Genomic DNA, 16,521 nt, shown 5'->3' on the forward strand with positions numbered 1-16,521 from the left:
AGCCCCTCTCTCTCACTCACAGACTCAAAGTAGCACCAGTTCTCTGCAACTCATCTTATGATTGAAGAAATGCTTCAAAATAGGGAAAAAGCATGACTCATCCTTGATCAGGTTTGATTCGCCCAACTCACAAGTATGTACAAAGAACGAATCGAGTCAAAAAACCTGATTTTTCAACTATTTTGACGTTTTCATCTTTTAAATTTGTATCACATTCATAACGTTTTTAATCTTGGTTTCGGGTCGACAAAATTGTCCAGATTGAATCACTATTGGTCAAGAGTCAAGACCAGTCCCAATATCGATCCGATACACTTTTACGAACAAAGGGTAAAATGATAATAAAAACAGTTTTTTATGGAAAAAAACAAACAGAAGTAATTACATCTTATTTGACGTACACCGATCCGATCCACCAATCCGATCACGATACCCAAATTTACAAAATATCGAACAGGCATGGACACAAATCGCACAATATTCTAACCATCCACCCGTCGATTCACAATATTCTTCAATCGATCAATTGCTTTGGCCACGCAACTACAGAATCCATAATCCCATATCGTACGTTACAAAAGTCAATACTCATTACTGATTTCATTACCCAAAGAGATTCCCAGCTCATTCTCAAAAATAAAAAATAAAAAATAAAGAATAAAAAAATCCCAGCTTTGTCTTGGTTCTTGAGCTATGTCCCCATAATTCCGCAGGAAGTTCTCTACCAATCCACTTGACACTTCAAATTTCAATGTAGATTCATATATACAGATGTATATTTTCATATTTTATTTACCAAAATACCCTTAACAGAAACACTCTCTAGTCTCTATTCTAGTATTCAATTTGGATCCTCAACTGTTACAAAAAAAAAAAAAAAAAAAAATTTAAATCCTCTATTGCTGAGCTGCCTAGTAGGATCGTGTTGCTTAGACACGATGAATCATGCAATGATCGCCTAAATAAAATGATCATTGTGTGGCTCACCATGTCTATACAGCACAACCCTGCTAGGCAACTCGGTAGTAGAGGAATCCTCTATTATCGTCGTAACTCTCATTCTCTCCCTTCCGATTCCAAACCCCCAGGTGACAGGATCCTGATTCCTGACCCCTTGAATTGATGGGCCGGACGTACGGTGTGTATGGCAAGGCCCACTGAAGGAAATATTTCATAATATCTCCTTATCTCCCAAAATTTTTTAAAAAAATATTCAAAATCTCACCATTCTATTGGTGGGTTTATCAAGAGAAGCTATCTTAGAAGCTAATACGACACTTCGTCATAAATATATCCAGTGATCTGAAAATCTGAAATCTCCTAACATTTGCACATGGATGATTTCCCGCTGACCCGGAATTGCAATTAAAATATCACAAACAGACACAGAGATGTAAGAAGCGACAATTCAAATTGATGTGACGAAGAAGCGAAGAAGAACAGGAGATCTATCTGATAATTGCATAATTATTACTTTCTCCACCAAACCCAACACTCAATAAAACCCAGAAATCTGGTTCGAACTTTATCAGATTAAACTAAAATTAATTTTAAGCTTTCAGATCTCCTTACTCACCTTCTGAGCCATGGAGTTCTTACAATGTGCAATAGCTCCTTGAATCGCATTATGTAATTCCTCCATTGAAGATGAATCTGAATAGTTCTTTCCACCGACATCACTTCCACTCACCACACCACTTCGACTAAGAACTCCAGAATGACTAGGCGACGACCGCATCGACGAAGGGCAGCTCGAGATGCAGCTTCTCCTTCTTGGGTATCTTAAACTCAGATTTCCAGAAAATGAATGAGATATCACATGACCCAAACCATTGTTGTCCTTCCTTGTATTCGAAACTACTGCGGTGGTGGAGGTGGTTCCGGCGGTGGTGGTGGCGGTTTCTATGTCTTTTCCGATGGATTCCTCTGTCGTAATCTTCTGCTGTTGCTTCGGTGAAAGTTTCTCATACAAAGGCTTCACCTTCTTTAAATACTTACGAAAAACGTCCTTTGCCGATGAGCTCATTTTCTTAACCGAAGATTCTGACACCGTTACGTTCTCTTGATCTCTGCTTTTGCGGAACACAGAAGAGAATCTCGACAAGGAGAAGTACTTGGGTTTTACCTTGCTATGTCGCTTTAACTCATCTTCTTCGGTTACGGAACTCGGTCGGGAAGAGTCGGACTCGACGAGTAAGCCGAGATCGCTGGAGAAAGACGAGTGGGAATCGTTGGAACTGCCGGTGGAGTCACGAGAGGCGGTGGTTGTGGTGTCGGACGAAGATGAAGTGCTGGAGGAGGAAAGTATGAGTGTTCGAACCATTGAGAGGCGAGGAGAGAGATGGAGAGGTAAGAGTTGGCCTTTGTAGAAGAGTTCGTCGGCAGGGCAGAGATTAGAAGAAGATTTGCGAGGGGAGAGAGAGATTGTGAACTCGAAGTCAGATGAAGATGATGAAGAGAAGGAGTGAGAGGGAGAGGAAGGGAGTGTGAGAGACTTTGATGATTCTTCATTCTCTCCTCCTCTTCTTCTACTTCTTCTTCCCATCTTTGGTTGTTGCTTTACTACATTATCAAAATGAGTAGTGCTTGAAATGAAAAGAAAAAATAAGATTACATAGATGGGTTTGGAGAATTTGAGAGGAAATAAAGAGTTGAATAGAGAGAGAGTGAGAGAGATATGGAGTGATATTATAATAATTATAATAATGGAGGATGTAAGCTTAAGAAGGGCAACAGAAGGGTCACATGGGGGAGGGGAAGATGAAAGTTGAATACGTACGTCTGCTTGTAAAAGAGCTTGGATCATATGCGCGTGTAGGTACATCGGTACATGTGGGAGGCAACCACGTGTCATATGATTGTCATTTACCAAGTGTAAAAGTAAAAAACGATATTTATAGGAACAAAAGGACAGGTGGTTTGCCTCTCACATGTATGTGCACCAGCACGTACGTGTAAATATTCTAATCTAAATAAGTCTTTATTGAGGATAAGACATCCATAAACTCATGGAGGTAGTGACGAACATAATTCACACAACCATGGAGAGGTCAGGAGCCAATCAGTGGTGCATGTTAACGACAAAGCCCTCCTAGCCAAGGAGTTAGCAAAGCTGTCGTGGAATAGAAACAAAACAACAAGATACAAAAGGAAAAGAGAGATGAATGATGTCGTCCACTAAAGTCTGAATATGCAAAGGAGAAGCACTGCCACCATTCTTAATGTAGGTAATTAGACTTATATTATTAGATTCAATCACAACCCTCTCAAAACCATTTGTGGTCATCTCCTGCATCGCCAGTTGAATAGCAAGAGTTTCACCAACCAAAATATCCGAGAAAGAAGATGGACATGAGATAGCTTTCAACGGCAAACCATTGTGATCTACAAACAAAACCAACATCTGACTTGTCCAAAGATGCTGAATAACTAGTGTCACTGTTGTATTTCACCGTACCTGCTATAGGCGCTATCCATTAAGGAGGTGATGCAACAGGTGTTGAAGGAGCGGAAAGGACAGTGACATGAATAGCACTATACTCGTGGAAATCCTTCATTGTTGCTGAAATAACTTCATTTGATTGCCAAATCTTGTGTCCAAAAAAAGAAGTTAGTACTCTTACGTATCAGGGAAAAGACTCGCTCCCCACATGGGGACGGGTGGGGAAAAACTCTACCATCCATGGGGTGTGGAACCCATCCATGTACCATGCATGTGTCAATGGTTTGTATTATTAATGGTTGAGGTATAGTGCATGCAGGGTGCATTTACGGTCACGCACAAGAAAACCCATGGAGACAGAACACCCCCCCATCAAAATCATAACACCCCTATTTGACAAAGCTATTTGGTGATCGTGCACAAAAAATAAGAGAAACAAGAATATGGAGAAAAGTTTTCTATGGAGGAGTGTACCACCCACACCCAGACACAAAGAGGAACGAAATGACCATCTCGGCCCTCATGAAAGACGCAAATCTTGTCCCCGTGATGACAACGTGCGTGCTTTTATTGGCCCCTGTATGCACACACCTGGGGCCTCACTCCCCCATAGAGAACGCCAACCCCAAGAATATATAGGAGAATTGAAAGGAGTACCGACTGATACTCTATAGTTGTATTTAGAATTTTATGCTTATGTACAAATGTCCTTTTGTCTTATTCCAAAAGTTATAGTTTTTCTATGGAGATAAGTCCATCGTTTCACATAGATACTCCATTAAATGACTTTCTACTTTTTAAAAACTGCATTGTTATGAATTTTTATCGATCTAAATACCTACATCCATGTTTTTTTTTTTTTTGGGTGCAATTCAAGGGCCCACAGGCCATCAACCTCAACAGGATCCCACAAGGAGGCAATGAGGGGATCCACAAGGGGTCAAATATGGTACCCAAAGGCTCCACTTCTGGGAAAGCAATTAAATGTGGCTTAAGTGTCGTTAAGGAGACTTGAACCACCGATCAAGCGCCTGACGCAGTTCTCCCAAGGGAGTAGCGAACCACCAGAGCAAGCCCTGGATCAACCCTACATCAATGTTCAAAACAACTATAATATCCAACATTAATGAATATATATTTCACAACCCATTATAAGTTTCATAAAAAAACAATTAATTAAGCATAAAAATGAAATGAAATGGGTTGTAATCTTGCACAAGGAACTGTTTCAACATAAGCAATTGATTCGATATTTTTATATATTAATTAGGACTCATCTCACATGGAAATAGAAGTCTTATGCTCCCTTATCGGTATATACTTTATACACGTGAATTGCACATAGGATACACGCGGTATTTTTTTAGTTTCAATTAATCATGAACGCGTTTTAAAAGTATGTATATGTTTTTTTCTGTTCATTTGAGAAGTACACAGCGAAATGTATTTAAAACTTCAAGAAACAGGAACAAAATTTTAAACGTGTTTTAAATGCGTTTTTACTAAGAGTGGGTTAGACCGCTTATTCAGAAAACATTTCCCCAAAGAAGATTACCTACTTTTTTTTTTTTTGGTAAACAAGAAAATTACCTACTTAATGAATATAAAATTTATGGGAAAAAGTTCTCTGTTCGGGAGTGTGGCTTATGCCAGCACTCCCATGAGTCTATCTCTCTCCTCCCATATGAAAAGACACCTCTGCCCCCTTGGTTTAAGGAGGAGAGAGATAGACACATGGGAGTGCTGGTGTAAGCCACACTCTCGTACAAAAAACTGCTTCCCAAAATTTATATATGTTTTTTTTTTTGGTAGACATATAATTTGTATATTGGTGAAAAATGAAACAAAATACCCCGACTCTATATTCCATACATGCACTAGCCGATTCGAATTGAACTGACTCAAACAAGGTGGGCCATGTGTTATTTTTTTTGTACACAAGGTGGGCCATGGTTTACTGTGTACCTTTTGGCTCCATTTATTTCTAAAAGATTGTCGCTTCAGGGAATCATGCATATTGTTGGCTTGTTGCCTAACTAACGATTGATGGGCCAGGCCGGCCATGGTCCATTGGATACTATGCCCGGCTGCCCGGAATGACCGTAAACATGCACTTCCACGGCTCGTGGCCGAGAGGTGAATTCATATCTACCACAATACTTCGATTGGTTGGTTTCATAAAAAAAAAAATATTGACTATTCTTCATCAAATTATTATTATTATTTTATAAGGATCATCTAGTCATTATAATCGTGGAGAGAGAGAAGTATATGATGATTGGATGTGATCATGAAAATGAACGGCGGATGTTTCCGTTCGTATCTGTATATTAGACTATAGATTAATCAGATTTTTAATCCTTAATTAATATCACTTACTAAGGACTAATTTTTTATTTATTTTTTAAGTAAAGAAGCACTAATTAATAAATAAAAAATAAAAAATAAAAAATACGTTAGCGGATTTGACAGAGATGAGTGGTGTTGCCTCTTGGAGATTATTGAGGAGTATAAGGTGGAGATGTTGATCACGTGAGAAGGGAGAGAGCTAAGGGAAGACGATTAATTACATTTTCTAAAGTAAATGTTTGGGTAATTTTTCTTTTTATTTTTATTTATTGATGATACAACAACAAGAAACTCAGCTTTATCCCAACTTAATGGAGTTGGCCCACATGGATTCAAATAAAACAAAGTAAGAAAAACTGTGTTCTAACCACAAAAAAAGGGAAGGAAAGTAGGGGACGAGAGGAGCAATGAAAATAGAAAATGAGAAATGGAAAAAAGGAAATACATAGAAAAATGAAATATGCAATATGAAAGTTTAAAAATAATAAGAGGAAAGAGGCACAAGCCAACATGTCGAGAGAATCTCAACGAAATGGGGTCTGTTACATGGATCCTTGCCCTCCAATAGGCTCTATCTGAGATCATACTTGGTACAAGGCCTAGACTATGCATGACCACTTCCCCCTATGGTCATTTTGGGTCTGCCCCTAGCTTATTAATTCTTTCAATCGGAATCATAACACTCCTCCTTATTGGGGCGTTTCTTTCTCGGAGCTTGTAACTAATCAGAGCGACTCCGAAGTCTGCTCTAATATGATCATTCCATACTTTATCCTTCTTCATTTTTTTTATTAATGATATTTGGGTAATTTACATGTACCTCCCCTATTGTTTGATCCAATTTCAAGAAACTTCCCATTGTTTGAACAATTACATGGACCTCCCTCAGACTATGGTGGGGCTTACAAATAACCCCAGTCCATTACGTTTTATTTTTTTTGATGAAAAGAAAAAAATATATATATTACATAAACAGTAGAATTTACAAAACGCTTAGAGTGGGTCATGGCACAGTGATTGGTAAATATCTCACAGGCCACATCTAAGACTTTGTAGTACAAAAGCTCCTTACTGCACCGATAAAAACTAACACTAGAGAAGTTAGTAGTTTCATCAGTAAGATTAAAACAAAGTTTAACCAAGTTCCAAGGAAGACGAAGAGAGACAGTGGGGTGAAGGAAGTTGCACAAGTCTTTGTTGCAGCACCACACTTCTTTGATTTTAATTTTGGGTATATTACACGTCACCCCCTGGTTTTCAAACGATTCTCAGATCACCCCTGGTTTTTAAAAAAACTCAAATCACCCTCTGGTTTAGACCCCTATATGATAAACTAGTCCCTGCTATTAGTTTTATGTTGTTAAGTGATGATGTCAGCCAGTTAAATAAATTTAAATTCCTAAACTACCCTTGACCAATGTTGAAGATGAAAGAAGGGTAGTATTGTAAATTTAATTCTAATATTTTAGTACAAGGGTTAAATAGTCCTTTCACACCAATAACTAACAGCAGACTAACATCGTTACTGTAGAAGGGGTGATTTGAGTTTTTTCAAAAACCAGGGGGTGATCTAAGTTTCGTTTCAAAACTAGGGGGTGACTTGTAATTTACCCTTTAATTTTTTGCTTTTGTAGCATGTTTCCACCCCAGTCTATTAAGTTGAAACCATTAGTTGAAGTAAAAAAATTCATAAATGGCCATATTATCCTTCATTAGTGAGGTTTATCCTTTTACCCTTACATTACAAAACCCAAACTCATCTCCTCAATGTTCCATTGTTCCAACATCATCTTCCATCTCACCTCTTTCTTCCCCGGCGACTTACATATATCAACTTGTCCTCTCTAGCGATCTGCAAGGAGTAATCTCTCCAATCCAGCTGATACACCTAGAAATATCTGACCAAGAAGCGGTTGATACATGGCAGGATCCCACCAGGCAGCCAAGCCGATCACACGACATGTGTCACAGAACAGAGCTTGCCTTGGGGGGCAAGCAACTGACTCCAAACGTGACCCAAAGAGCCATTAGAACCAATGACACATAGGAGAGAATCTTGTTTCCCACTAGCAGACGTCCCCCTCATTGAGGCAGATAACCGGCTCCACTACTGCTACGTGTCAGAAGGTGGGAGACTGGGAAGCTACCAACCGACTTGATAACTGCGTCAGGTATTAAAGGGAAGAGGGGACCTAGGTATGGTACTCAGAACTTTACTCACTTACTCCTCTTCGTACCCCTTCTCTAACTATTTATCTGTACACTGGACTGACTTTGGCATTGGAGAGTCCCCCCTCGGAGTCTGCTCCGAGTCTCTTTTTTGTCTTTTCCCACCTTGCAGGTTGCATACGTCATCAGAAGGCTTTTTTGCGGCAACACCGGCAAACTCCAACGACTCTGCAGATGCTCTCCAATCCTTGTCTTATAACCTAAAGATCCACTCAACTGCCATTCTAAAATCCAAATACCAGGAGTTTCAAATTCAAACCCTAATTCAAGTAATAGCTCCTTTGGTCAAAAACCTCTAATTTCACCTCCCTTCTTCCACCAAATCAGATTCCCTGTCCAACCCTTTTACCACGCCTTCCCTGCTAGGAGAATCAGATTTTAGAGAAATTTCAAGAACTCAGTTAAAAGGATTCAAAAATGCTTGAAAGTCTGGCAGAGTACTATAGTTGGATGTACAGCCTTGCAAAGTTTGATGTACTTCCGATGGCCAGATTTCAAGATATGGAGAAAAGCTAGTGGAAGTAGAAAAGCTAGTGGAAGTAGAAAGGCTTCGAACTGCATAATCGATGGGCAAGTTCTAGGCTTTCAGAATAGAATACGATTAAGGTGTTAAGTAACTATTCAGTCAAGTAACTAGAATCTGAAATCAGATACAGAAAACAGATTAAAAAATCACAGATCTGGAGAATTTTAGTTGTTGTAGGATTTCATATTTGATTAGGAATGTCAAGTTTTGAAATCAGAACTGGAATTAGATCTATAAACAGAAACTCAGATTGATAAACTGAAGTATGTTAAGGCAAAATAGAAAAGCAAAACAGAACTAGAAGGGGTGATGAAATAGAAGGCACAAGGTTTAGAAAGAACTAGTAACTAATCTGATTTGTGATGGAGAAAGAGAAGGGGATAGAAGGAAGATAATCAATCAGGAATCCACCTGATTCAGACTTGGAATCCATTGAGACCCATTTCAAAATCCACAGAAGTACCACTCTGAATCCACAGAGCTTGGCCTGAAATCACGATTTCAAAAAACAGAATCAGATCGGAGTTGGTCGAGGCCAATCCCGACTCCTCCCGTTAGTGGGGCAGGATTGTAGAGAGGTGGGGGTGGGGCGGGTAGGGATGCAAGGAGAAGAAGAAGAAAGAAAAAAAGAAAGAAGGGGCAAAGTTGTTTTTTACATCTCAATACTAACACCTCACTAACACTGTCAATCTTCATGGGTACGGATGTAATTGTTCAAACAAAGGGGCTGCTTGTAATTGGATAAAACTACAGGGGAGGTACATGTTACCTTAAATATTTTCAAATGCAACTACATATATATTATTTTTGGGCAAGAGATCGTTGTCTGGTCATGTAGAGCCTGCACCAGTGCAAGGCCAATGAGATCATGCATAGGGACATCAATATATATGGGGTTTTTTATTTCACAAGGAGTGTAGCATTAATTTCACGCGCTCCTGTGTCAAGTCGTGGGGGCATTCTTTTTCCCATTATTTTTTTTGACATACATCTAACCTTAAGTACATCAAAGTAAAGTTGCGAGGCATGGAACCACAAGAGAAAGAAAGAGAACAAGGTTATAGGGATCGGTATTAGAGGTCATATTGGTATTTGGTGATACTGAAACTAATATACTCATATCGATTTGGTATCGCATTGATCAAGGGTCGGATGGAATTTCAAAAAAAGAAAATGTATTGGTCGATACCAGTGATCGATAATGGTCATTGCGGATATTGATACACATCGGCCAATACAACCAATATGATATTAGAGATGCAAATGATATAGTCGAAAATCCGAATTTGATTTGCATCTATATCCGTTTAGAGGTAGCTGTCATACCCCAACCCCCACCCTAGGGTTTTGGTATGACTAGGATGCTTAGCAACATCCTAAACTACCGCCAGGATCTCGATGCAGTGGCTCGAATCACAGTTAACTCAATACAACTCATATGTACATCAGAGTGCGGGAAGAAATCAATTTACAATAAAAGTAAATGTAGATACAAAAGTGCGAAAGCATTTACAATAATAAAAGAGTTCAAAAGTCTAAGTGATAGACAATTAATATATTACATCTTTTCTCAAGAGATTAACTAAAACTAAGAACAACAGTAATATTATGGATTTTTATCCGCTCCGGTACTGGACGCATTGCTGTGCGCATCGTGTGGTGCAGCAGCTGTCATGTGTGCATAGTGGGGCCCGCTACTGCACCGCACGATGGCACAGCAGCGTTGCAGTGCATAGCAGCTGATAAAAATTCGTAATATTATAGAGCTTATACCATACAAATGAGGAAACTTAAAACGAACAAAAGAAATAAGTATCTCGATCCAAGTGCCCCATTGGCACAGTCATCAACATCATAGACTAAAATCACCGATTGCACGTCAGCAACACCAAGCAAAACATATCCAAAAGAAAGAGCCACAGAGATTTCCACCAAAACATCACCTACAACGCATCTAAAAAGGTTACGCAAAGAGGGGTAAGCTCTACTGAGGGGATGGAGAACACACAAACAATAACACATAGTTCATGATGGATGAATTAATTAACAATATTAGCCACTTAGCAAATATGTCTAAGTCACTAGGTTCTTGCTACTGCAATAACTCAAAAAATATCACAGATCACTTATCTTATCATCGCGATGCAACCTCAATTGTTACCTTGGGGCCCACGTCAGTCGAAGCCACTCGCCACCCAGAGGTAAACCCTGATAACCAATGGTCATCCTTGACCTGGCCTCGTATCCTCCTCAAACACACAAGGAGCCTTGGTTACCCAACACCTAAACCCCTATTGATAAGTGTTGTAGTAAGGGGAACATAACCCTAACCGCAGTACTATATGAAACTATCGTATCGAGAGGTATTTCAGGTTCATCAACATCCCATACCATCTAGTACCCGGGTACTAGTACGACACGGTGCATGACAAACCACATGATAGTACTAATCACATGATGCTTTATGATATTATCGTATTGAGAGGTATTCTGGGTGCATCAATGTCCCATACCATCTATCACCCGGGTACCAGCATGACACGGCACATGATAGACCAATTATAAACATGATGAAGGCATTGACAAGCCAATTCACAACACATACATTCGTAATTTCTACAAATATAGTTATAATAATGCAAGAATGAGTATGTATGAGAAATGACATACAAGCATAATATAATGCAAAACACTTCCAAAATAAATCAAATCCACACCCACTCACCTATTAGTTCGCGATTCGTTTACTAGGGTTCGTCATCAATCAACGTATGATAAGCCTCATCGTAAGAGTAATATTGCCTAAAGAAGCGTGACAAAGCAAGTAAGGTAAGGTAGGTGGGGTCCCAAAGGGTCTCCAAAAGTTAAGCCTTAAGGAAGTATAACAGAGTCCAGGTGGACTCTTGAGTGGAGGCATGGTGCCTGGGTCCAACCGAGGCAAAATGCCCCAAAAACCTGAACCGGACTCTTGGGTGGATTCAAGTCTAAGTCCACCTCTGGGTCCACCTACAAACAGAAAAGGTATGGACTCATATGCGGATTCTGGCCTGAGTCACCTCTGGGTCCACCCACTTGCAGATCCAAAATTCCAAAGCTTGAACTCCCCAAATCCATCTCCTTTGGATTTTAATGCCCCAAGGGCTTGGGGAAAGTATTCTAGGGTCTCCTAGGATAAATGAAACCTATCTAAACCGAGGTATTGGTGGGTTCAATGGATTGAATCCACCATGAACCAAAATCTAAGGTTTGAAAGAAACAGGATTTGGGAAGGTCAAGGGGTTTCATGGATGAATAATGATCCCATAAGGGTTTTACACAAAGTACCAATACAAATCTTTGGGTTCCAAGTGGAACCCTAGGTTAATCCCAACTCAATAGGCATCCAAAACCCAAAATACAAAGAGGGAAAGAGTGGGGGTTTCATGTACTTACCTAGCCAAGAGGGAGGAGCTCCACAACTGAGCTTCCAAGCTCACAAGATCTCCAATCGAGCTCCCTTCTCTATTTGTCCTTCTACTTCTTCGTCTCCTCTTCTTTCCTTTCCTTTTCTTCTTTTCCTTTTTTCCTTTGGCTTGGACCATAAGAGGGGAGGGTGAGATGAGCTCAATAGAGGAGGACAGCAAGAGGTAGCTTCCTCCTCCCTTCCCTTCTTCCTTCTCCAATGAATTATTTAGGTTGCTAAGTAATGCCCAATAGTGGCCATCCTAATCTATTAATAGTGAGTGCCATACTAAGTCCTGTTTGCCTTAGCCCTTAAAACCCAAAATCCATTATTCTAAAGGCAAAACCCAAAAAAAATATATTTTAACCCAAGATGGGCCTTGTGGGCCTATTTGGATGGCAGCCCAAAGCTCCAACTCATTAAAGTTCTAAAGTGCCATGGTCCTAAAGTCTTGTTTGGCTGGCCATTAATACTATTCACTCCATGTATTTAAATGGCCTAGTTAAACCCTGTAAATTTGTAATTCACACTGTACTTAAGGTAATTAGACCTTAGTAACTCTTAGTCCAGTTTAGTGTTAAGTAGAGTAGGTAGGTCCCACTCGGCCTAGGTAGCGTACATGCATACGCCTCGATCAATAACCCCTATAAACCTTCATTACAAGGACCACTTAGGGTGAGTTGGCCTTAGTGCCCCTAGACCAGGTTAGAATCAAGTAGGGGCGGGTCCTACTTAGGGTTAGGTGGGGCCCACAACCGTTTAATTTAGTTTTTAAGGCTTAAAACTCATTAAAGCCTTAAATGAGCCATGTAGGCTCACCTACATGATTCAACCAAGAAGGGTAAGAAGGGTAGGTTGTAGATGGGGTCCACAGTGCATGGGGACATCACACACTTGTACGGATCCCGAGGCAAGTGGTCCCATCAACAAAGACTCAATAAGAGGAAAAAAAACAGCAAGGGTGGATCCTTGGTTGGATTCTCACAGGTAAGGATCCATATGAGAATCCATTCTTGCTAAGAGGCTCTTTTTAACCTCAACAAGCCTCGGGCTTCGTTCCGTACTTTAGGGACTTCAAAGGGAGGGTGAGTACACTTAATATTTCGGGTTAAAAGCTTATCCTTGGGTGGTCTCATTGTTTATCAAGTGTGATTCCCTTCCTTTTTTTAAAACCTTCCCTTGACATCAGGGCCCAAGGTCACAAGTGTCGACAGTTGGCAGTGGCGCAACACCTACCAAAGCAAAAAATCAAAATAGCCCATGAAAAATAGGGTGCATTTTTGGGAGGGGGTATAACAGTAGCCGTATCTAGTAAGTGGGTATTCATATCCGAATTTGGATGATCCAAAACATAATCTATCCAATTTGAATATATGTTTAGCTAATAATAAAAAAATAAGTAGCTAATGATCTTGAGGGTTATTGAAGATTCGACAGCTTTTAGAGAATAAGGAAAAGATCTAAGACAACTGAGAGACTTGGATTGTGAGTGAATCGTATCCACCAGGAGGAGGAAGGTCCAGATTACACAAGTCAATGATGTAAACGAATAGTCAAAAATTTAGATTCACATCCATATCCATTAAGGGATATCCGATCTATATTTGATCCTTTTACATCTCTATATGATACAGGGTAGGTGTTCTTTGTGGGGGGGGGGGGCAGCATGGCACAGGGGCCAATGAGAGCACACACGTTGGCATCATGGGGGGTGAGGTGGTCATTTTGCCCCCATCTGTGTATGGTTGTGGGCGGTACACTCCCCCAAAGAGAACTTTCTTCCATGATAAAAAAAAAACCGTCCCCAATGCGCAAGGCTCTTGCCCCTACGGGGTCTGGGGAGGGTCATAATATACGTAGCCTTACCCCTGTTTCGCACACACACACACACACACACACACAGAGCCCTTTGGAGAAGATCTTCAGTTTAGACTTTTTCCCTCTAGAACATTAATAGTATGAATATCAAATTCTTGAATTATTAGAAGGAAATATCTGAATGTCAACCCTGAATTGCATACAAGGGCCCATTTACCAACGTTCAATGGATCCTAGTTGTGCATCTCTTTTACTGGTTCAAGGAATTGGTCAGACCTGCTGATTCGACTGGAATCTGCTACAACTAGCCCGATTTTGGCCGATCCAATGCAGTGATTTTGGTTTTTCCGATTACTTATACTTCCTGATTTGGATTAAAATTGATGACGATTGATTTTGCACCTGAGTCTAATTACTTTGTGACATCCCAGGCTCCCAGCCCCCAAGCCTTGAACTTTCGACCTCTTGGTAGCAAACATAATCAACAAATCACTGAGACTACGAAGAAGCTGGTATGAGTCTGATTACTTGAACTATGATATATTTATCGTTTACCCCAAGATTTTAAATCAAGTATTGGTCTCGACCAATCCGTGGCCGATGTTAATATAGATCAACTGTATCAGGCCGAATCAAACAGTGTTGCCCTCAATTTTGAGTAAAAAATAAATTTCTGAACAACTTTATCCCTAATAAGAACCATTCCATCGATACCGGATCAAGCAGGTATCGGTATTAGGCACGAATGATACCGATATGCACAATTCAATACCGATACTTAGAACTGAGGGTTTGGGGTTGCTGATGCTCTGTTGGTTTTAACTTAACTGGGGAAATAACGTTGCCTGGCTCTATAGCGTACGCTAGCGCCTCCTTATGTCTATCTCTCTCTTCCCTCCTATGAAATGACATATTTGCCTCATATTATGGGAGAATATAGATAGACATACAAGGTGCTAGCGTATGCTACGTAGCCAAACAACATTCTTTCTCCCTAACTTAAAACAAGAAGAAGTGAGAACAAAAATGCTATGACTTTAAGGGAGAGGGTTCTCTGAGCAAACTACATAGGAGAGCACACTGAGGTATATATGACAAAAACAATATAGTAAATAGGTGGGCAATGATGTCATTTCAGGTGAGGAAGAGAGAAATGGAGATAGAGATTAGTGTACCCTACCGTGACGGCTCAAAAACGTGCTTTTCCATAAATTTAATTATAGAGATTATTCATTAGAAAATAAAAGTTAAAAAATATACAATTTAATTGCGAAAATCATTACTTATGCTCAATAAAAAAGTAAAAGTTTTTATTTAGGCAAAAGGTTTTGTGCCCGGCAGTGTATGATGCATGGCCATGCACACAGCTGATGGGGGATGAAGGTGTATGGTGTACCCAATTCATCCCCATCCAACGGTTGTGTGCATGGTCTTTTCTTTATCTTATTTTCCTTTCTAGCATTTTGGTTCGAAACAAATTGAACCAATAAGAAAATAAATGACTTTTTTCGTTGTCACATTTATCACATGAATATTGTTGGGGCTTCTTAATGGAATATTCTTTACACTATTGTTTTACTTTTAGGAAAAAAGAGAATGTCTAGGAGTGTGGTCCCTATGCCCCGATACAAGATGGGGCGAAATGACCGCCCCATTCTCCATTGAAAGGTGAAAATCCCACCCTTATTGATGCTTCTACATGTGTTCCCATTGTCCCCTGTGTTGATTCAAGGGCCATGCTCTCGGAGAGAGCACTCTTCCCCTTTACTCTTTTACAAGGCAAAAGGTCTTTTTGTATGACTCACATATGAAAGCCTATCGATCCATATCACATAGAGAGATGATGTGATCTTCCTAACCGTTGAACACATACTACATGATGTGTCACTAAAAGTTCGTTCCACAAATGAGTGACACGTGGAAAGCTTCAAGGTTGGTTTGTATGAAGTGAGGAATATTTTAGTTCATGGAAGCCTTTGGAACCAGGGGTGGCTAGCACAATATCCCGTAGGATATAAAACCTATACCTGACACACCTACCAGGACGGTGTAGACATCAGGACGTTGCAATTATCAATCATTCGGCATTGGGAAACGGGGAACAGACCTCCATCGTCTACATCCCCGTTACATCCCGTCTCAATATATCAAGTCATGCTATAAATCGACTATATTTAATGAAGGCGTGCTTAAAGGGACCAAAAGGGTCAATTATCTTCTGATAAGCTGTATTGCATTTAACACATGCTTACGTAAGCCAACCAATCTTAGGTTGCATATGGGCTCAATGTCCCGTCATGACACACCATGGCATATCCTTCTGATTGCCTATAAAGATCAGCTGAAGACTCCGGGTAAGACAGATTGAACTCACTCTACCACTTTAGAGCTAGTTCTGGAAGTGATTCGACTACAGTTGAGGATCCTTGATCTGGTTCTACGTTTCTTCTTGAACCTATCTCTCCCCTTTGACTGGTTGCTCAAAAACTGACTTAGGCATCAGAGGATTATACCGGGGGGCCAACCTCTGTTCACCTATTGTGTCCTCTTTCTTTTTGTGCAGATTGGTGCATTTGATGGCCTGCGCCACACCTTCAGTTTTCGCCCTCAACAGTACATATTTTGTATGATAGTTCATGCACTGTATTGGTATTCTTCTTGGATTTTCAAAGTATCATTTTATCATTATTTGAGTTCCATGCAACAATTGACACA

General features: G+C 40.1%; 1 protein-coding gene across 1 annotated transcript; it reads right to left on the reverse strand.

The window, feature by feature from the left end:
- Positions 1–1,556: 1,556 nt before the first annotated feature.
- On the reverse strand, positions 1,557–2,642 carry LOC122660006 (probable membrane-associated kinase regulator 1). Its single transcript, XM_043855182.1, has one exon. The coding sequence runs from the start codon at positions 2,543–2,545 to the stop codon at positions 1,559–1,561; it is 987 nt and encodes a 328-aa protein (XP_043711117.1). The 5' UTR covers positions 2,546–2,642; the 3' UTR covers positions 1,557–1,558.
- Positions 2,643–16,521: the final 13,879 nt, after the last annotated feature.

This window comes from Telopea speciosissima, chromosome 1 (genome assembly GCF_018873765.1).
Source record: "Telopea speciosissima isolate NSW1024214 ecotype Mountain lineage chromosome 1, Tspe_v1, whole genome shotgun sequence".
Classification (NCBI taxonomy): domain Eukaryota; kingdom Viridiplantae; phylum Streptophyta; class Magnoliopsida; order Proteales; family Proteaceae; genus Telopea; species Telopea speciosissima.